At 28.7% G+C, this 19,263-nt stretch overlaps 6 protein-coding genes and 1 non-coding gene across 10 annotated transcripts; 4 read left to right on the top strand and 3 right to left on the bottom strand.

Annotated features, from left to right (window-relative positions):
• Window positions 1-518: 518 nt before the first annotated feature.
• On the bottom strand, window positions 519-4,048 carry LOC100745796 (ATP-dependent RNA helicase DDX54). The gene is made up of 11 exons (XM_003493527.4): window positions 3,554-4,048; window positions 3,036-3,412; window positions 2,640-2,955; window positions 2,340-2,550; window positions 2,050-2,276; window positions 1,783-1,974; window positions 1,571-1,706; window positions 1,305-1,494; window positions 1,108-1,246; window positions 887-1,037; window positions 519-802 (listed from the first exon to the last, which is right to left on the bottom strand). The coding sequence occupies exons 1-11, from the start codon at window positions 3,746-3,748 to the stop codon at window positions 618-620; spliced, it is 2,319 nt and encodes a 772-aa protein (XP_003493575.1). The 5' UTR covers window positions 3,749-4,048; the 3' UTR covers window positions 519-617.
• A 405-nt stretch (window positions 4,049-4,453) lies between these two features.
• Window positions 4,454-5,729, top strand: LOC100744626 (60S ribosomal protein L24). The gene is made up of 5 exons (XM_003493518.4): window positions 4,454-4,612; window positions 4,737-4,812; window positions 4,959-5,044; window positions 5,127-5,288; window positions 5,551-5,729. The coding sequence occupies exons 1-5, from the start codon at window positions 4,608-4,610 to the stop codon at window positions 5,684-5,686; spliced, it is 465 nt and encodes a 154-aa protein (XP_003493566.1). The 5' UTR covers window positions 4,454-4,607; the 3' UTR covers window positions 5,687-5,729.
• On the top strand, window positions 5,353-5,481 carry LOC112213767. Its single transcript, XR_002947676.1, has one exon. It is a non-coding gene; the product is annotated as a small nucleolar RNA SNORA79 (small nucleolar RNA).
• Window positions 5,730-7,479: 1,750 nt separating the features above from the next.
• LOC100744861 (splicing factor U2af 38 kDa subunit) lies at window positions 7,480-8,951 on the top strand. Its single transcript, XM_003493520.4, has 5 exons — window positions 7,480-7,712; window positions 7,791-7,878; window positions 8,073-8,139; window positions 8,229-8,517; window positions 8,648-8,951. Exons 1-5 carry the CDS (start codon window positions 7,669-7,671, stop codon window positions 8,883-8,885), a joined length of 726 nt encoding a protein of 241 aa, XP_003493568.1. The 5' UTR covers window positions 7,480-7,668; the 3' UTR covers window positions 8,886-8,951.
• Window positions 8,952-10,621: 1,670 nt separating this feature from the next.
• LOC100744073 (transcriptional repressor protein YY1) lies at window positions 10,622-14,524 on the bottom strand. Of its 2 annotated transcripts, none has more exons than XM_003493514.4 (3): window positions 13,734-14,524; window positions 11,740-12,334; window positions 10,622-11,610 (listed from the first exon to the last, which is right to left on the bottom strand). In XM_003493514.4, exons 1-3 carry the CDS (start codon window positions 14,218-14,220, stop codon window positions 11,496-11,498), a joined length of 1,197 nt encoding a protein of 398 aa, XP_003493562.1. In that variant the 5' UTR covers window positions 14,221-14,524; the 3' UTR covers window positions 10,622-11,495. The 2 variants fall into 2 exon arrangements, with proteins under 2 accessions (XP_003493562.1, XP_003493561.1); XM_003493513.4 differs by having other exon boundaries at window positions 11,740-12,295; window positions 13,734-14,515.
• Window positions 14,525-14,550: 26 nt separating this feature from the next.
• On the top strand, window positions 14,551-15,410 carry LOC100745347 (gamma-secretase subunit pen-2). The gene is made up of 3 exons (XM_003493524.4): window positions 14,551-14,872; window positions 14,945-15,049; window positions 15,118-15,410. The coding sequence occupies exons 1-3, from the start codon at window positions 14,812-14,814 to the stop codon at window positions 15,255-15,257; spliced, it is 306 nt and encodes a 101-aa protein (XP_003493572.1). The 5' UTR covers window positions 14,551-14,811; the 3' UTR covers window positions 15,258-15,410.
• LOC100743765 (glucose-6-phosphate exchanger SLC37A2) lies at window positions 15,356-18,448 on the bottom strand. Of its 3 annotated transcripts, none has more exons than XM_003493510.4 (9): window positions 18,083-18,448; window positions 17,928-18,006; window positions 17,710-17,845; window positions 17,281-17,637; window positions 16,840-16,884; window positions 16,428-16,629; window positions 16,200-16,348; window positions 15,744-16,046; window positions 15,356-15,668 (listed from the first exon to the last, which is right to left on the bottom strand). In XM_003493510.4, the coding sequence occupies exons 1-9, from the start codon at window positions 18,354-18,356 to the stop codon at window positions 15,606-15,608; spliced, it is 1,608 nt and encodes a 535-aa protein (XP_003493558.1). In that variant the 5' UTR covers window positions 18,357-18,448; the 3' UTR covers window positions 15,356-15,605. The 3 variants fall into 3 exon arrangements, with proteins under 3 accessions (XP_003493558.1, XP_012247194.1, XP_003493559.1); XM_012391771.3 differs by having other exon boundaries at window positions 17,915-18,006; window positions 18,083-18,224; XM_003493511.4 differs by lacking the exon at window positions 16,840-16,884 and having other exon boundaries at window positions 18,083-18,446.
• Window positions 18,449-19,263: the final 815 nt, after the last annotated feature.

Genomic DNA, 19,263 nt, shown 5'->3' with positions numbered 1-19,263 from the left:
AAAAATTAAATACCATAACAGTTTTAATAATCTATGTGCAATAACATCTTCCTTTCTAATAATAATTGCACTGAATATTTGTTATAGGAGATTTAATAAATTATTTAAAATAAAATACAAAAATACAAAGTACTTATATTTGTTGATTTCGTCTTTTTTGGCTCATCACTAAGATGACTTTTACCATAAAGATAAGTGCCTTTCTTAGTTCGTGCAACTTTCTGAGGCTTCCATTATTTCGTAGAAACCACCGATCAGCTACACGTAATAAGCTTCTGACGTAGAACCAACAATTATGCAAGGGAATTGCGATGATGCAATGGAAATCTTCACAAATTGTATAATACTTCATAATCGTTCTGCGATCTATTATTTTTGATTTTGCATAGTTTCATTTACTTCATTTTCTGAAGTTATTGAAAAAATATATATAGAATTATTAAAAAACAAAATTTTGTACATTGATAAATATGTAATTGTTAAAAGTTGAAATGTATGGGACAGGAAAATAAACGACATAGACGACAAAAATAATTCATCATTATAAATAATCATTTATATTATAAAATATATTCAATAGATATTTAATATTTGTATATCGATATAAAAATCATCTGCTAATGTTTCCTTCTACTATTCTTCTGACCTTTTCGATTTTTTCGGCCGTTTCTTTTACGTCTTTGTTCAAGCAATTTACGGGCCTTTAGAATTTGTTCTGGACGTTTCAATTCGATATTCCTTTTAATCTTTTCCTTTAACTTTTGATTGTGCCGCGCCCAATGTGTATTAGCCGTTGTTTGCACTGAAACACACAGAAAATAAATATATAAATGACGTATCTACTTAAGCTTAAACAATAATTAATTCAAATATTATTTTCACATACACTTCTGCATTTGTGAAGGTTCTTCTTCGCTGTCATCGTCATTTGTAGCATCGACTTTGCTTTTTTCTTTCCAACTCGTATAACGATTTGATTTGTAACTGGCAGGTATCCAAACTCCAGACTCTGTTCGTATTTTATTAACTTTTCGTTCCTTTAAGAAAGCATATATTTCCTTGAAATATTTTGTTTCATATGAATGTTTAATGATGTAAAATACATACACTATTAACAGTAACCATTTTCTTCTTTTTGCGATCCCATTTTTTAATCTGTGCTTGAAATCGTTGAGATTCTTCATTATCAGCAGTTAAATCCATTTGTACTTTATCTGCTTCCGTATTAAATGAATTAACTGCTAAACTGTAAAAATATGACTAAATATAGCGTGCACTAAAAACAATTATTTTAATAGACTCACCCTTCCTCTGTATGTTTATCTGGAGCATTATATGGAATAAAAAAATTTTCGTCTCGTATTACCGATCGTTTTTTCTTTTTAGGTTTATATAAATCATCGAGATTCCTTTTCTTTGGAAGTACAACCGTATTAAATGCTTCATTAATTTCATCGGTTGTACTCGGTGGAAGATACACTTTTTTCGGTAAATCTACAATATATTATCAATTATTAAATAAAAACTATACAAATGAAATTCGCGTTAGTTTATTAAACTGCGAATTTACCTTCTGTAATTTTTTTAGCTTCTACCTTATCTGCTTTTCTGTGGAAATTTATAATATTTTCTTTATGTAACGTCCGTTTTTTTTTCATAACTTGATAATCAATAGATGATGCCTTGGCTCCAATTTCGAATATCGTCTATAACAAATACTTAATAATTAAGTATCATATAACTATAACATATAATTGATATAAATTGTATGAATATACATACTCCTTGAGGTCTATAATTGACTATTTTTGATAATAAGTTCGTAGTACTTAAAGAGACATCAGAATATTCTGGTATAACACCTGCCTCGCTAATGTGTAATTCCTTTACTCTTTTAATACTTTCTGATGAAGGTGCAGGTCGCGATCGAATATACTGTTTATATGCATTATCGCAAACTTTTTCCATACTTGTCTATATATAAATTTAACAGAATGTAAATATGATATCTTTAATAATTTTTTGAACAAATCTATCAAAACTACATACTAGATCTGTGGAACAACTGTGCCAATTTATTAATTCTGCAAGTTCTTCTTCTATCATTGCTTGTGGCATTTTACCCACAATACCATCTGTATTTTCTATAGATCCAAAAGATGGTACAATACTTAACGGACGTCCAAGAAAAAGGTGTAAATCTAGCAAATAAGCATATTCATCCGGACTTATAATATTGTATGCAGTGCCAGCACGACCCGCTCGAGCACAACGACCTATTACGATAATTATTGACGTATAAATTTTTATACAATTTAAAACCTAACTTGTTTCCTTACCTACTCGATGTACAAAGAGCTTCGACTTTGCAGGAAAATTAAAATTGATTACATTATCCAATTGTGGAATATCTAAACCTCGAGCGGCAACATCTGTTACTATTAGAACTCGGACCTTACTAGTGTGAAATTTAGCTGCATTTATTTTTCGTGCTGATGGATCCAAATTAGAATAGATATACGTGTTAGAAATTCCAGCTTTTTCTAATATCTATTAATAAAATACAATCATTATATATATAAACTCTAGCCAATTATATATAATATGTTAATCCTAAATTGTAAGTTTCATGCACATACCTGATGAATATATTCAACATGATGTTGAGTTGCAGCAAATATTACTGTTTGAGAATCACTCTTAATAATATTTTTTAACAAGCATAATAGTACTGCCAACTTTTCTTCTGAGCGACATACTATAAACGAGAGTGTTAATTGTTCTGGTATTTTACTTTCTACATCTAAACGTAATAAGACAGGATCAGTTAATCCAGCTTTTGCAAAATCTACTAAAAGTTTAGGTAATGTTGCAGAAAATAATAATGTTTGTCTTGATTCTGGTAATCTATTTGTGATTTCAGTAATTTGTTCTCCAAAACCCATTTCAAATAACCTGTAACATAATTTATAAATTAGGATTTATTATATTTATAATGAAATGAAATTATATAATATAGAAATATATATTTTTACCTATCAGCTTCATCGAAAACTACATATTCTATATTATTTAACTGCAAGTCCATTTCTATACAGATATGTAGAAATCTTCCTGGCGTTGCTACTAATATATCAGGATTTCCATGAATTGCACTAAACTGATTCTCCATACTGTCACCTCCCAAAATTACAGCTGCTTTTAAGTCTGTAAATTTACCTAATTCCTTTATGAACTTTAATGTCTGTAATGCCAATTCTCTAGTAGGTGATAAAATTAAAGCTCTAGCTCCAGCTTTTGCTTGCCTTGTTTTAAGTTTTTCAAACAGTGGAATTAAAAAACAAGCAGTTTTTCCACTTCCTGTTCTGGCCATTGCCACTATATCGCGTCCTTCTAAAGCTAAAGGAATTGTCTATAAAAATATAATTGTCTATATAATATATATAATAATATTATGACATAAAATAATACACACATAAGAAAAACACTAAGTTATCAATAATTAAATTCATAAAGACAATTTATTTATTTTAACCAACATCATGCAGCTTACCTTCCTTTGAATAGGTGTTGGTATTTTGTACCCGCGCCTTAATATCCCCTTCAATAGAGGAAAACTAAGAGCCATGGATTGAAATCCTCCTGATTTTTTACATACTTTCTTCTTAATGTTATTAATTTCGCTATCTTCATCACTATCGTTTATTTCTTCTGGGTTGGCAAATCCCACAATATTTGTATCTTTCATTTTAAAAATATGAGTGACTGACAGTAGTAGGACAATAACCTTAAAATAAAGCTGCTTAGCACGTGATTTTATTTTGCAATTAAGATAACTTTAAATTATAAATATTTTTAGTTAAATTATCAAAAGTCAATGATTTTATGTTCTATAAAGTGAAATTCAGCCAATATAGGGAATACTATTATACAGTATTGGAGAAAATATTACTTGTGGCTATGTAAAAATTATTTTCACTTTTATTTTATACATTAAATTGGTAAAACGTAGACAGTACACTCAGTACTTTTAACAGTTTACCTTTATAAAATCCCGTATATTATACAAATTTGTTGTGGATTTCTGTTAAAAATTTGTACATTAAATGTAATTTGTGTTAAATATTTATTATTCCACTCATCAATATTTTTGTATCTTTTAATATTTTCAATTTCTAATTAATTTGATTGAATCACAATTATACAAACAATCATATTCATATCACGAACTCTAGTGAAAATCGTCCGAAAGTTGGAAAGTAACTAGTTGTAAAAAATCAACATAAAAGACAAATAAGTTTCTATTTTGCACATGTTATGAATATCTCAGAAAGAGACAAAGACACTCTATTCGTCTCTGTCTGTCTCGTAAGAATGTAAACTGTATTAATCTTCCAAGTTGATTTTCCGCGATTAGACATCAATGACTCAATGGTTGAACAGTTTTCCCTAACGATTGTCAAAACCTATTTATATGATCGTTACTTAAATTATTGCATTTAGAAGTTGATGTTTCAATATTGGCAGCACTTAATGCGTATTCTACCATATTGTATCCACAAGTAGTCGGCCATTTTGCTAAATCCATCTTTTCATCATAATTCAACATGAAGTAAGTAAATTTTTTTAAGAGATATATCTGACAAATTAAACGCAATCGTTAAAAATTGGCGTAACATATTCGAGGAATTGTAAAATGAAGATATTTATAATAAATATGGTGTCAATCTTTTCAGGATCGGTCTTTGCGCATATAGTGGATATAAAATATATCCCGGCCATGGTAAAACCATGGTAAAAGTGGATGGAAAAGTACGTAAAATAAATTTTATATAGCTGATTTTTATATGCTGGTTTTCATATTATTATATTTTTATTATACTCTCTTTATAATTAAGTAATGTTAGCTCCTTGTTTTGATTATATCTTTGACAACCATAACCTCTATATTTTTTCAGACGTTCACATTTTTAAATTCAAAATGTGAATCTGCACATTTAATGAGACGTAATCCAAGAAAAGTTACATGGACTGTATTATACAGGTATATTTATTTTTAATATTTAATATTTTATACATTATGGAAGGTAAGAAGCAATTATGAAATATATAACTTAATATTATAGACGGAAGCACAAAAAAGGACAAGAAGAAGAACAAGCGAAAAAAAGGACAAGGCGTACTCAAAAATTCCAACGTGCGATTGTAGGTGCATCTCTTACAGATATTTTAGCGAAACGTAATATGAAACCAGAAATTCGTAAAGCACAGAGAGAACAAGCAATTAAGTAAGTGTTCAGATTTAACCAAACATATATCTGTTCCAATTTATATCACAAAATTTGATGTTATAGACATCTGTTCCTTTAACGTGATATCTCATATCATGTTAGATTTCAGATTGTCTTAGAATAAATGAATTGCTTCACCCAGAATTGTAATATACTTCACACTGTCTGGCTTTTGCGGGTTCATACAATTCTTATACTAGGTACATATTTTGCTATTTGTATTTCTTAAAATATGTATATATCATATTTTTTATTTCAGAGCTGCAAAAGAACAAAAGAAAGCTGCAAAAGCAACAAAGAAAGCAGTTGTACCTGCTAAGGCAAAAGTACAACCAAAACATAAAGCTGCAAAGATAACACAAAAAGCAGCTCCCCGTGTCGGAGGAAAACGTTAAATTTCCACACTATATAAATAAAAAGACCTTTAGATTTAAAAAATGTATTTATTTTCCCAGAAAAATATTTTTTATAAATTATTAAATATTAAGATATTCAGTTTTTCTAAGTAAACATACGTAAGCATCTTTGCTTTTATGGTGATCGCGGTCTGCAGTATGGTGAACAAAGTTTATGGTAAGAATGTGACTTTTAGCTGTTTTTGAGATATGTAAAATAATTCACATTAATTTATAACTTCGATTGCAAACGATGAAAATGTTGGCAAATATTTTGAAGTCCCTTTTCCTTTTTACGAATTTCATTGATCATTACTTCCATTTTTTTTATATTAATACGTTAACTGCCACGCATGTTTTCAAAGAAATATCCGTCAGGCCACGCGTGCAGCAGTACCAAGATATTTTAGTAATACAAGTCGCTCAAGTAGTGGTCTCATGAATGATCTCTCGTTTCGTTTGTTCGCAACATTAAAACCACTAGCTGTTGTTGAATGTAATGAAGGAAAGTGTAGTATAGATTATTCCGACCAAATGGTTTCTTATGCCACCACAATTAAAAAAGGAATCAAATGCTACAGAAAACTTGGCATTCAACTCCTAGGAATTTCTGTTGTAAACGCTTTGATGGTTTACAAAATTGCAACAAGGAAGAATATAAATATTAGAATATTTAGACAATTATTAGTTACAAAATTATTAGGGTTGTCTGAAAATACAAAAAATCCTTGTCTTCAGCGGAGTCAGCATAATATCGCCGTTCGGAAAAATGATTCCGGAAGAAGCATTAGGCGCGCATGCAAACTATGTTATGCAAATAAAAGACGTGTAAATAAAAGAATGGACCGAACAAAGGCACAAAAGAATTTGAAGAAAACAACAACTTATTGTCCAAATTGTCCCGACCAACCTCAGCTATGTATAGAATGCTTTAAAGTTTTACATTCTAAATAACTTTTTAATGAACCATTTTCGTATTACTTTTATAACAATTCAACAATTTTATTATTATGGAATATCTTTTCAAATACCTACGATGATTCTTCGCAAGGAGTCAAATAAGCGACACCCGAATACGAGTGTCGTGGCAGTCAACGTGTTAAATATTTATATTACATACTTATTTTACGAATGCTACTTTTATGTCCTGTAATTAACTTTTTTTAAATTTTAAGTAGTTCGTATTGTATTATCATTTATGTCGTACTATATATTGTATACATAATAATGCATTGTTGTATTGCACTATTATTTTAGTCTCTTATACATTTGATTTGATAAACTTCGCGCTACTTTCCTTTAATACATCGGTATGGCGACACTGGCATGTAAAGTCTGGTAATAATGAGAAATTTGGTCAGTATCTCTGATATTTTTTAAACTTTAATATGTTAAAAAGAACTATTTAAACAAGCAAAATATCACAAAAAAGTGTCGCAAACAACTATAAATAATGTAAATGTAAATGTAAAATAGAACTAAACTTAAACTCAATCTAGTTAAAACCCCATAAAATTGCATCATTTTTATTTGTGACTATGATCATAGCATAGGGATAAATTGTTCATAGCACGATCGTATATTATTCGTAGTACGTAATTTTCTGTTGCGTATGATTCCCATTACTAGTCACACGAGAATTTAGTTTTAATTCAAACAACTACCAGAGAGATTTTCTCTTTGCCACTATGCTTAATCGATAATGTCACAAAACGTGGGACACGAAAAAGTATTGCATATCAAGTCTATTCTGTATCTAGACTATGCTCATACTTCAGTATGCAAAGTCTGCGCGTCCTCTAGAGATAAAATTTGAAATCGTGTACAATTACTGACAAACCTATTAAGCAATTCTTTTATGATACCGCCATTTTGGATCAGAGCTACACGCAAACGTTGTATATGTTGTGACAAGCCAAGTTCTTGCATGCTTCACAAAACATTGAGTCTTACCGTTTAGAAATACTAACAGACGACGAAGAATGGCAGAATATCTGGCATCAATTTTCGGTACAGAGAAAGACAAGTAAGTTGGATCTTTAAGTTTATGCTGAATAGCATTCTCCAAACTAAAATCAACGATATTATTGTCCCTTATTTTTAGAGTAAATTGTTCATTTTATTTCAAAATCGGTGCCTGTCGACATGGGGATAGATGTTCTCGAATTCATAACAAGCCAACTTTTAGTCAGGTAAAAATATCTTAATTAACCTTTAATTTCTTTCAAACTCTTCTTAACATTACTAAGCAGTGTTTTATTGCTTTATGCATCTTTTTATATAGAAAATTTTGTTTTTAATTTAAGTTTCTCAGTAGTAAATAACTGTAATTCAAATAATTAACAAAAAATATATAGCAAAATATTCAAGTAATTAACTGTTTTAGACATGTCTGTTGCAAAATCTTTACGTAAACCCTCAAAATTCAGCAAAAAGTGCAGATGGATCTCATCGTAAGTATATTATAGATTAAATTTATGGCATTATTCAATATTGAAGATAGTCATGTCTACAATCATAATTAATAAACATTATTTTGTAGTGGTGGCAAACGTCTCTGATGAAGAAATGCAAGAACATTATGACAATTTTTTTGAAGATGTCTTTGTTGAATGTGAAGATAAATATGGTGAAATAGAAGAAATGAATGTGTGTGATAATCTTGGGGATCACTTAGTTGGGAATGTTTACATTAAATTCCGAAGAGAAGAAGATGCAGAAAGGGCTGTAAATGATTTGAATAATAGATGGTTTGGTGGAAGACCAGTTTATGCAGAACTTTCTCCAGTCACTGATTTTAGAGAAGCCTGCTGTCGTCAATATGAAATGGGGTATGTAATTATTATTAAATAGTAGAAAGTAAATCTATGGAATTATACAAATTTAATTTTTTTGACATTTTTTTCATTTCTAAGTATATAAAATACTTGTTACTAAAAAAGGAGTTCGACGTTTTTGCAGAGAATGCACACGTTCAGGATTTTGTAATTTCATGCATTTGAAACCTATTTCACGAGAATTACGACGTTATTTATATAGCAGAAAAAAGGGTGGTAAAGGGCGATCAAGATCACGATCGCGATCCCGTGGCCGTGATCGTAAGCGAAGATCACGATCTCGTGACAGAAGATCCAGATCCAAAGATCGCCGAAAAGGTAGAGATGATAAAGGTAGAGATGGACGGTCTGGAAGGTATTAATTATGTTATTTTTCAATTGTAATAATCCTTGATAATAAAATGATTCAAATTTACTTATCTCTCTTACGACCGTTTTGTCAAAAATAATGTGTTTGTTAAGATGTTTCTAAATTTTCATTCATAAACATCTGTCAAATATGTATTTCATTTTTAAACACATTGAATTCTTTTAAACAATAAATTCAAGAAAGTAGATATGGAGATATACATCTCTTAAAACAAAGATTGATATATACATAAGTACCTTAAAGGTATGGTCAAAAGATTAAATGATATATAATTACCTAATACATAATTCTAAAATGATATTGGAAACTATCCCGTAATAAAAATTATGTATTGACGTTCAATAATTTTTTATAATTTGAATTTGTAAAATAGATATACTTTTCTTGATTGTAAAATGAATATATATATATATATATATATATATATATATATATATATATATATATATATATATATATATATATATATATATATATATATATATATATATATATATATATATATATATATATATATATATATATATATATATATATATATATATATATATATATATATATATATATATATATATATATATATATATATATATATATATATATATATATATATATATATATATATATATATATATATATATATATATATATATATATATATATATATATATATATATATATATATATATATATATATATATATATATATATATATATATATATATATATATATATATATATATATATATATATATATATATATATATATATATATATATATATATATATATATATATATATATATATATATATATATATATATATATATATATATATATATATATATATATATATATATATATATATATATATATATATATATATATATTAATTTCCAATGATCATTGAATCTTTATATATAAACACCATAACTGTATAAAATTATCACAGTATGAAACAAATTTTGCATGTGACATAATAAAAATAAAAAATAAAAAATGACGTAACCTTATTTTTAAAATACTTTGCTTAACTTAAAATGTTAGTACATAGCATAAACATTAGCACATCAGTAATACTCAAACACAAATTACTTTTATATACCTCAAACTATATTTAGCATTACTTCCAGCAGGAAGCAATAATTATTACAGTATGCAAAGAATTATATTAAATGTTCATAATATAAAAATGAATAAAGAATTCTTATTGATAAAATATTATAAGATTAAATTTTAAACAAAGCTTTCCCATTAGACACAAAAGATTCTATAAATATTTCTTAAATATCTTTCTATAAACATTCATTTATAATAGGCCAAATTGCTGTTGTACTCATGTCTAGCAATCTTTTTAATATTTTATTACAAGAATAAAAGTACAAAAACTCACTAGAAGAATATACAAACCAAATAAAAGCCAAGACTAGTCAGGATTGCTATAACAAATCATTTGTTTAAAATATTTTGGAAAACGAATTTTTAAGAAATACTTTTAGTAATAATTTTTTCCACTGTAATAAATTTGTGTTTACAATTATAAAAAATAAAGTGAATATTTGCAAAAAAATTTAATGAAAGAATATACTTTATGTGATTAAATAAATTATCCAAATTTTTCGTATAAATACTTCTAGAAATAATATATAGATTGAATTATGTTTCAACGTCGTAGCTACATGTACAAAATCGTGATATGCGAATATTAATGAATAACGATATAATGGGATGCACGCAATCGCCATTTAATACAATCAATATTATAGTTCTACCTATAAACTATTGCTTCCTACTTTGAAATGATACGAGAACTCTTTAACAACTTCGTAACGTCATTGCATTGATGTACATGCACATCATAATGTACTCGTGAATATCACGGATAAAATATATTATGTGAATCATCTTTCAAATTAATTGGTATTTTTAAATGCCGTCAATATTAAACACTCATCCATTTGATCTTACAATGCTTTCAGAGTCCAGTTAATTTTAGACAATACTTAAAAACATCTAAATAATTTTACATGAATAAATGTATCATATTTTGTGAACATCAAGGTATAATACACAGTAGACGCATTTATGTTTCCTTTCTCCAATAACTATTAACAATTACAATGTAATGTAAAAAGTATATTAAAGTGGTACAATTAAGTCCGACGGAAAAGACGTATTTTGTAGTTTATTCTCATCAGAATTTCTCCAAAATATACTGTATACAATATTTTACTTTAAGTATAAATATATACAGTTGTATTATGAGAGCGCACTAGGTATCATTTAGTGTGACTCGAGACATGAGATTGAGCAGTGCGCAATATTCTACTTTATATGTCTCAGAAGATACACTACCTTCTTTAGTGTAATTTTATTTTATTTTTTGTAGTAGTATAGTGCTTGTGATATCTATTTACTTTGCGTCTAAGCACAGAGGTATAAATTGATTAATTAATTTCTTCTCTTAAGATAACTAACAGCTTTAGTAATGTCCTGCCCTCATCACTTATATCATGAAAATATTTACACTGTTTACGTTACTAATTAATGATTACGATATTCCATTTATAGGTTTATAGGATATGAGATCATTGTTAGGGGGGCTAATCAGCATAAACAATGAATTGTTGATTATCCACATCTGCAACTTCAACTTGTACAAATTGAGGTTGTTGAAGTTGAATTTGTTGTACTCCTCTGCCGATAGCATTACGTGACCTACAAATATCAAATATTCCATGTTACTAAGTATTGATTCTTTACTTAAAAAAAGAAAAAAGAAAATAAAAAGAAAGAAAGAAAGAAAGAAAAACATATCAGAATAAAAAAAAGATTAAGGTTACTTACTTAGCCTTTGCATGTGTTAATATATGTGACTTTAAATTCGTTGATTGTGCAAATTTTTTGCTGCATCCATCAAATGGGCAAACATAAGGTCTGTCTCCTGTATGAATTCTAACATGAGTGCGAAGATTGAAATCCAGGCTAAACCTTTTACCACATCCTTCAAATGTACATTGGAAAGGTTTTTCTCCTGTATGAACCAACTGGTGCCTTTTCAATTTGGAACTTTCAACAAAAGCTTTCCCACATTCTGCGCATACATGCACTCTTGGTCCATGGGTATGTAAATGTTTACGCATTGCACTATTATCTCTGAACATTTTTGTGCATCCTTTATGTGGACAGGCTATAGTGCGCTCTACACCATCTAGAACAGGTGGTTTGCGTACTTTCAATTTATGACCAGGCCTAGCAAATTCTGCCAATTGCTTTGGATCCGAAAGGTCAAGACCTGGCATTCCATCGGAAATGGAGCTTCCAGAGTGATTGAATTTGGCATTGGATTTACCAGTCATGTATTCTGTGTAGTCTGGATCAGGCTCTGGATTAGAGCCTTCATCTGGAACATCCACCAGGTGAGGAGCTAATAGGACACTCCCTTTAACAACAACAAGCAGTCCCAAACAAAAGCTACTGTATTTATTTTTAATTATTTAAAACACGTATTTTTATTTGTGTATAATAGCAGAATAAACTTTAAAAATAGACAAATTTTTTACACAAACCGTTTCAACTGAAAATGATAAATATTTAAAGGCAAGATTACATAATATGTTATCAATATCTTTATTTATATTTTTCATATAAAATGAGCCCTCTCTCCTTTTTCTCTGTTTAAAAACTCATATATGCATATTTTAAATATATAAAGTCATATACATTCAAATGTATGTTAACAAGTAATTTAAGTTTTATACAAATTATACATTTTGGAAAATTAAAATTCATAAATTTTCATATACAAAATTACCTATATTCATATTTAGTAATAAAATATCTATATCAAACATTAATTAAAAATCGTTTAAATAATATATAAAATATAACAGAGACCTACATTTGAGATTCTTCTTCCTTGCGTAGGTATAATAAAGGGTATATTTAATATTAATATAACCCATAATACATTAAACATTAAATAAATTTTTGTTTTCTTGAAAAAAAAATTCTTGATTTCTTTCTTATAATGTATATGGTTATTTTAAGATATATTAAATATGAATAAATTTGATTATCGATTTATATAATACTCAGGTATGATAAAAACATAATTTACATATTTGTTGATCTACTTTACAATTCTTTTCATATCTTTTTATTTATTTTTATTTGACAACATATAATCTTAATGAAGGGAAATAAAAATATATTTGAATCTTTTAAATTGATTCAATAATTGCAAACATTTAAGAAGAAATATAGGTATATAATATGAAATGACGTAAGAAGACCGAATGTTTCATACTTGGAAGGATCAATCTACCTTTTCTAAGTAATTTTATGCATAAAAACAATAAATTACGTTTATTTAAATAAGAATTTAACTAGACTAATACAATGATGAAAAAATGGTAAAAAATTAGGTAATAATGTGCATATAAAAAAACAAAGATAACGTAAGAGAGTAGAGCTTTGTCAATTCTGCTGTAAGTACAGCTCCGCCATTATCATTCAACAGAACAGATCCACGTAAAAGAAGCCATTTTCAAAATATGGCTGCCCCCTGGTAGCATAATGGCGTTCCCTCGATCAAAACAAACAACGTAAACTGTCAACGAATTCACCGATAATAAAGACTCAAAGGACCCGACTAATTTCTTTGGTAAACCCGTGTGAAAAGCACGGTATTGATTCGAGACCACCGGAAGTGCGTATGATACAATGTGCGTGGAGATACACTCGTTACGAAAGTTTTTCTCTAGCGAATTTATCTATTCGGTCAGTGTTTCATCCGGATTATCGAAAAGGTTAGGAAAAATAAATAATAGGAAACCTACCGTCGTCGGTACCCGATGCCCACATCGTCACTGAGAATTCACCTTCAAGCGTCTTGATTTGCACTTGCTTCTGCTCCCACTTTCTAGCCTTCGTCTCCGAACCCATTTCCCCAAAAATCGTATGATCGGACGATCTGAATTTCGACGAACCGCTTTTCTTGGTCTTCTTAGGACCTTTCTTCGATGGGCCAGGGCTTGATTCAACATAAATATCGTTCTCTGGGACCGGAATCTGATCATATACGCTTAGTGGATCACTACCGACGATTTCCTCTTGCGTCTGTAGTATGATTTCTTCGCGTCCTGGCTCTGGAAGTGTTTGAAGGGCTATCATCGGCTGGCCATCTTCACCCTCGATCGTAGTTTCCACAGTTTCACACGGTATCTCCACCGGTATCGTTTCTATTTCAACCTCTTGGATATCTGGTTGAATCTCCACTTCAGTTATTATGTCCGAGGACGCCATATTAATCTCCGCTGACGCCATGTTACTAATCAAAATGGCTGGCCACGGTTACTCGCGCGACAAGCGGAACACCAAGTTAACCGATCACGTGACCTGTTCCCACCATTGCGATTAAGAAAATGGTGCTCATTCAAAACTTTGTAAAGTCGTCTAAAACGAATCTCTCTATTTCAAGTCTTCACTTTAATTCTTCGCATAAAATATGAATTTCACGTATAATTAGTTGTATATAGCAATCGCGTAATAACGTTTAACGATAGTGTATGTATTTGTGAAACATTTTGCACGGTATATTTTTGTTCAGTACATTTCTTATGAGAACAATTAAGATACGTCTTTCCATCTTTCTTTTTTTTTTAACTATGTAACTGCTCCATCTATCGAGAAAATGTAGTAACATTTCCACTTGAAAGAAAATATTAAATTTTAGTTTGACATGTAACGAATGCGTTTTTATTGCATTTTTTCGTAAATCTTCTCGCTCTTATTAACACTTTGAACAATTTTTTGAGATATATGCAGATAAATTAAAATAACGTTGCGTTATTTTAATGACATTTGTGTATCTGATGTAACAAAGATATAGGTTATAATTTTCAGATTGTTGATACGATGGATTTGTCAAAAATACCGAATGACAAAAAATTGTATCTTTGTAAATGGTATTTTAGAGGTAAGTTACATATTTTTAATTGCACTGTTTCATTTATATAGATATATGTAAATGTTTTGTTTTATTTTGTAGCTGGATTTGTTTTTCTACCGTTTCTTTGGGCTGTGAATGCTATTTGGTTTGCAAAAGAAGCTTTTGTTGAACCGCATTACGAGGAACAAAAACAAATTAAGAGATGTAGATCATATTTTTTATAACACCACTGTCTAATATATAACATATATTTTGTTTATATTAATTTTCAGATGTAATATTTTCTGCAATTGGAGCAACTATATGGTCAGCTGCTCTTTTAGCATGGATCGTTACATTTCAGACACAAAGAGCAGCATGGGGTGAATTTGCAGATTCTATTAGTTACATAATTCCAACTGGCATTCCTTGATGTTAAGATATACTTATTTTTATTTAATTGTTTATGAGTGACTTATTATAATGTACATTTTTAATTTGTGAAATAAAATTGTTTCTTTCTTCTTGGCATTTTATTAGATAACAATAGTCTTAGTTGTAAAAATATACTGTTTATTCAGGTGCACTGGTGTTAACTATTTCTAGAACTTAATAATACATCCATTTTAAATATATATAATTTGACATGATTGAACATAAAGTGCAATACTTTATACATTTTATGTCATTTGTAAAAAAGCTAAAATTCAAATACATATTTGAAGAATTTGTTTATTTACGTATATGTCCATTATCTTTTACTTAATGTATGAGAATAAAATTAAATGGCCCTCCGCCGTCGTCTATATAGTTGTATATCTCTGTAAACTAACCTTGATAAAAGCTAAAACAGTATATGTTACATTAAAAAATTGGAATATTGGTTATTTATTAGGTATTTGACCTTGAGTAAAATTACCAATAATGCCAACATGTCAGCAACCATGAGCATATAAAACACATTATGCCAACCAGCCCAGCGAGCTACCACTCCTGCTAACAGTGGACCTACAGCAGCTCCAATACTGCCTGTACCATCGATAATTGCAGTAACTGTAGCTAAAGCTTTAGAATTGTTTCCCAAACTAGGATGGGTTCCTAGTTCAGCAGATACTGCAGTTGTTATCAATGCATATGGTCCATTTACTAATAAACCAGCTATTAGTAACAATACTATGTTGATTGCCCAACCAGTACTCCCAATGTAGTCATATAGGAATAACTATATAGTGAATTACACAAAATTATACTCTATAGAAATAAATAATTATTAATCTAATAATGATATTTAAATCTTAAGTTGCTACAGATTATTAACATTTTATGTTACTTACATAAGTTATTTATAAATTTTTAATTTAAAAAAGTTATATACCATTGGAACTGCAAATCCAAGCATGACTGCACATGTTAGAGCACTTTTTCCAGTATAATCAGACAGAACACCAGCTGCTATTGCACCCACTATGCCACCAACATCAAACAAAGTAGAAAGATCTGCACTTAATGTTGTGCTATAAGTAGCTAAAAATGAACAAAAATAGATAAATAATATTTTAGCATAATATATACAATTTTTAATTATAATTTAAAGAATACTAACTTGAAGCAGCAATATACAATGGTAACCAATAGAGGAATGTATAGCTTACAAGTTTTGCAAAAAATAAAGAGAGAGAATATTCTACGACTCCAGGTATCCTCATAGCTTGTATGAATCCAATTGCATTTCCTCTATGATTCTCTTGTATATGTCTATGTCTTGGTAATATTGGACTAGTTTCTGATCGTCCATTTTCGATGTCCTTACAAAATAAGCTTTTTATAAATATTCAAAGGAATATAAGAAAAATATTGATGGAGTATATACATGCAAAATTTAAATATATTATAAAAAAAATGCCAAAGAAATAATCTAAATATTAAAATACTACAAACACTGAAACGCTATTTGTGTTAATGTAGTTATATGAAGTATAACATTAATTACATAAAAAAATGAAGCATGCACTTACATTAATATCAACTTGTTCGCGGTAGGCACAACGATAAGTGAGACGCTAAGTACAGTAAATGAGTCATTTTTAGTGAGCATACAATATGTGTAAAAAAAAATATATGTAAATATAAAACAGGTATAAACGCAAAAATCTAATGAATAACTAATTACAGTTTTACTTAATGTTATGAGATTAAATAATTAATGACTATTTGAATAAAAAGCAATTATTATCAAACATCTACATATTCAATTACTGAAATAAAAGAAAGTGAAATGCTAATATTATCTGCTAATTATTTTATAACATATGATACTAATACATGAAATATTCAAAAAAGTTTGATGTTTGCATTCCAGTGCTAGCACAGACAATAATAATTACAAAATGCTATTAGTAGTGCATAACATGCTAAAAAGTAAATAGAAACTTCACTAAAGAATATATTTAACTTACATTGTGTACATTTTCACATTCATCTGCACTACTTCCTTCATCTGAACTATGGGCAGCCTCCAATTTTCTATATCTAAGTGGGGCAGGTGGTGAACATCCTATGTCTGTAGGATTTGGTACTAGAAATAAAAATATTATAAATCCTGTAAAGCCCATTATTATTCCAGGTACCATAAAACTTAGACCCCAATCAGATTCTACAAATTTGGCAGCTATTAAACTGCCCAAAATATTGCCTAATGATGTATGAGAATTCCACATTCCAAAGATCAATCCTCTTTTTGCTTTTCCAAACCAATTTCCTACAACTGTAACTACACCTGGCCAACCAGATGTTTGAAAGACACCACCAATGGCCTAAATATGATAATAATTTATGATCATCTAAAATAAATTTATACAAGTAATGAATCATTTGCATACACTTACTTGAACCAGAACAAAATACCATAAACTATGAATATTGTATGGCTTAGCAATACCAAAGAGATAACAAGATATACCAGATGCAAGCATCCCAAATGCAAGAAAATATCGTAGATTTGCTCTTTCTGCTATAAAACCACTGCACATAAAAATGTAAAATTACTATCAAAATAATCTTTATAATCTCCGATCTCATAAATAAGCTCACTTCAATATGTCACCTGAGGAACATGGCTGCTGCATATGCAAACAGGAATGCAGAGTCCAAAATGCCCAGTAATGCTGGAGCATCTGCAGTATCTATTTAAAATAAGAGACATAAATTATACATATTTAATCACTTTAAATTGGGAAGTTATGCTAATATTATACTTACCAAATGGAGCCCAATCGCACCACGTATCTTGATTACTAGTGTTGATTAAAAAGTTTGGGGGTGGTGGTAAAGTGCTACAGTTGAAACTCAACACATTTTTTACAACGGACATGGGCTTTCGTGTCATATGGTAACAGGTATATGCTAAATATGTGAGTACTAAAATAATGCCTTGATGCCATGTCACTCGATTGACACGACTATGAGCACAACATTTCAATGTATTTTCAATAACTTGCAAACCCCATGGTTGATCTCTTAATGGGCTGGTCATACTTGTTAAATATATTTTCTTCGCTTTTACTATAATTAACTTATTATAGGTATTAAAAATATCTTGAAGTTTATTATATAAAATTATTACTTTAAGTATTTTGTATCTTTTATCTTCAATTTTTCTCTTTTTACAAATCAACAAAATACTTTTTATTTATATCATTTAAAATTATATAGATAATATCTTTAGTCATATATTAATACTTTGGTCACAATTAAAGATAGTATTGTGTTCTTTCAAAGTTACTTTTGTTTATGAAATTAATCACTCCCACAAAAATTTAGTATTAATAATACATAATTATTTCAATATATATAATACAACAATAAAAGTTTCACAATGTTTTTCTTAACTACAATATGATCCTTATTGTGTTACGACAATTATGAATATTATATGAACTATAATATCAATATGTATATTTTACTTTTATTTTTAATTTTTTCAGTGTCACCTTTTTTCTGTATTTTCTGTTTTCATTGATATTTTTATTGTATTCAACATTTTTAGCTAGCAATGACAGAATGACTTTTTTACAAGAAGTAGACAGTAAATTCCGTAAAAAAATAGGCTATGACTCATAACCTACAATGAAAGGAATGTTGCAGAAGTACATGATATCTCGAACACGTGTTTATAACATAATTGACTTTGTCTATGTTACGATACACTATAATTACATTTTCACTGTCTTTAAGCAATTACATGAAATATAGTTTTATTTTAAACTAAATGGAATGTTTACTAGCGATAATGACAAATGATGTTTACGTACTTACATATGGGAAATTTAAAATATGCATACGTAGTACGTATATACGTATATATACATGATGTGTCTTATCTATGCATATTGACAAAGTATTAAAATCTTTAAAGTTACTTAAATTTTAATTTGATGTAT

Source organism: Bombus impatiens, unplaced genomic scaffold, assembly GCF_000188095.3.
Source record: "Bombus impatiens unplaced genomic scaffold, BIMP_2.2 scf_1183, whole genome shotgun sequence".
Lineage (NCBI taxonomy): Eukaryota > Metazoa > Arthropoda > Insecta > Hymenoptera > Apidae > Bombus > Bombus impatiens.
Note: the sequence above shows the minus strand (reverse complement) of the source record. Positions and strands in the feature narration are given on the sequence as shown.

Bases quoted from the DNA above. Each gene is read 5' to 3' on its own strand.
- LOC100744861 (XM_003493520.4), top strand. From the start codon at position 7,669: ATGGCAGAATATCTGGCATCAATTTTCGGTACAGAGAAAGACAA. The intron at 8,140-8,228 runs GTAAGTATATTA...ATTATTTTGTAG, and splicing joins AAGTGCAGATGGATCTCATC to TGGTGGCAAACGTCTCTGAT. The intron at 8,518-8,647 runs GTATGTAATTAT...ACGTTTTTGCAG, and splicing joins TGTCGTCAATATGAAATGGG to AGAATGCACACGTTCAGGAT.
- LOC100745796 (XM_003493527.4), bottom strand. From the start codon at position 3,748: ATGAAAGATACAAATATTGTGGGATTTGCCAACCCAGAAGAAATAAAC. The intron at 2,551-2,639 runs GTATGTGCATGA...TTTTATTAATAG, and splicing joins ATGTTGAATATATTCATCAG to ATATTAGAAAAAGCTGGAAT. The intron at 803-886 runs GTATGTGAAAAT...TGTGTGTTTCAG, and splicing joins ACCTTCACAAATGCAGAAGT to TGCAAACAACGGCTAATACA.
- LOC100743765 (XM_003493510.4), bottom strand. From the start codon at position 18,356: ATGACCAGCCCATTAAGAGATCAACCATGGGGTTTGCAAGTTATTGAA. The intron at 17,846-17,927 runs GTGACATATTGA...TTTTATGTGCAG, and splicing joins GCAGCAGCCATGTTCCTCAG to TGGTTTTATAGCAGAAAGAG. The intron at 16,047-16,199 runs GTATATAACTTT...TTCACTATATAG, and splicing joins TTGGATTTGCAGTTCCAATG to TTATTCCTATATGACTACAT.
- LOC100745347 (XM_003493524.4), top strand. From the start codon at position 14,812: ATGGATTTGTCAAAAATACCGAATGACAAAAAATTGTATCTTTGTAAA. The intron at 14,873-14,944 runs GTAAGTTACATA...TTTATTTTGTAG, and splicing joins TTGTAAATGGTATTTTAGAG to CTGGATTTGTTTTTCTACCG. The intron at 15,050-15,117 runs GTAGATCATATT...ATTAATTTTCAG, and splicing joins ACAAAAACAAATTAAGAGAT to ATGTAATATTTTCTGCAATT.
- LOC100744073 (XM_003493514.4), bottom strand. From the start codon at position 14,220: ATGGCGTCAGCGGAGATTAATATGGCGTCCTCGGACATAATAACTGAA. The intron at 12,335-13,733 runs GTAGGTTTCCTA...TTGTTGTTAAAG, and splicing joins GGCATCGGGTACCGACGACG to GGAGTGTCCTATTAGCTCCT. The intron at 11,611-11,739 runs GTAAGTAACCTT...TGATATTTGTAG, and splicing joins TTAACACATGCAAAGGCTAA to GTCACGTAATGCTATCGGCA.
- LOC100744626 (XM_003493518.4), top strand. The intron at 5,045-5,126 runs GTATATTTATTT...TTAATATTATAG, and splicing joins ACATGGACTGTATTATACAG to ACGGAAGCACAAAAAAGGAC. The intron at 5,289-5,550 runs GTAAGTGTTCAG...TTTTTATTTCAG, and splicing joins CAGAGAGAACAAGCAATTAA to AGCTGCAAAAGAACAAAAGA.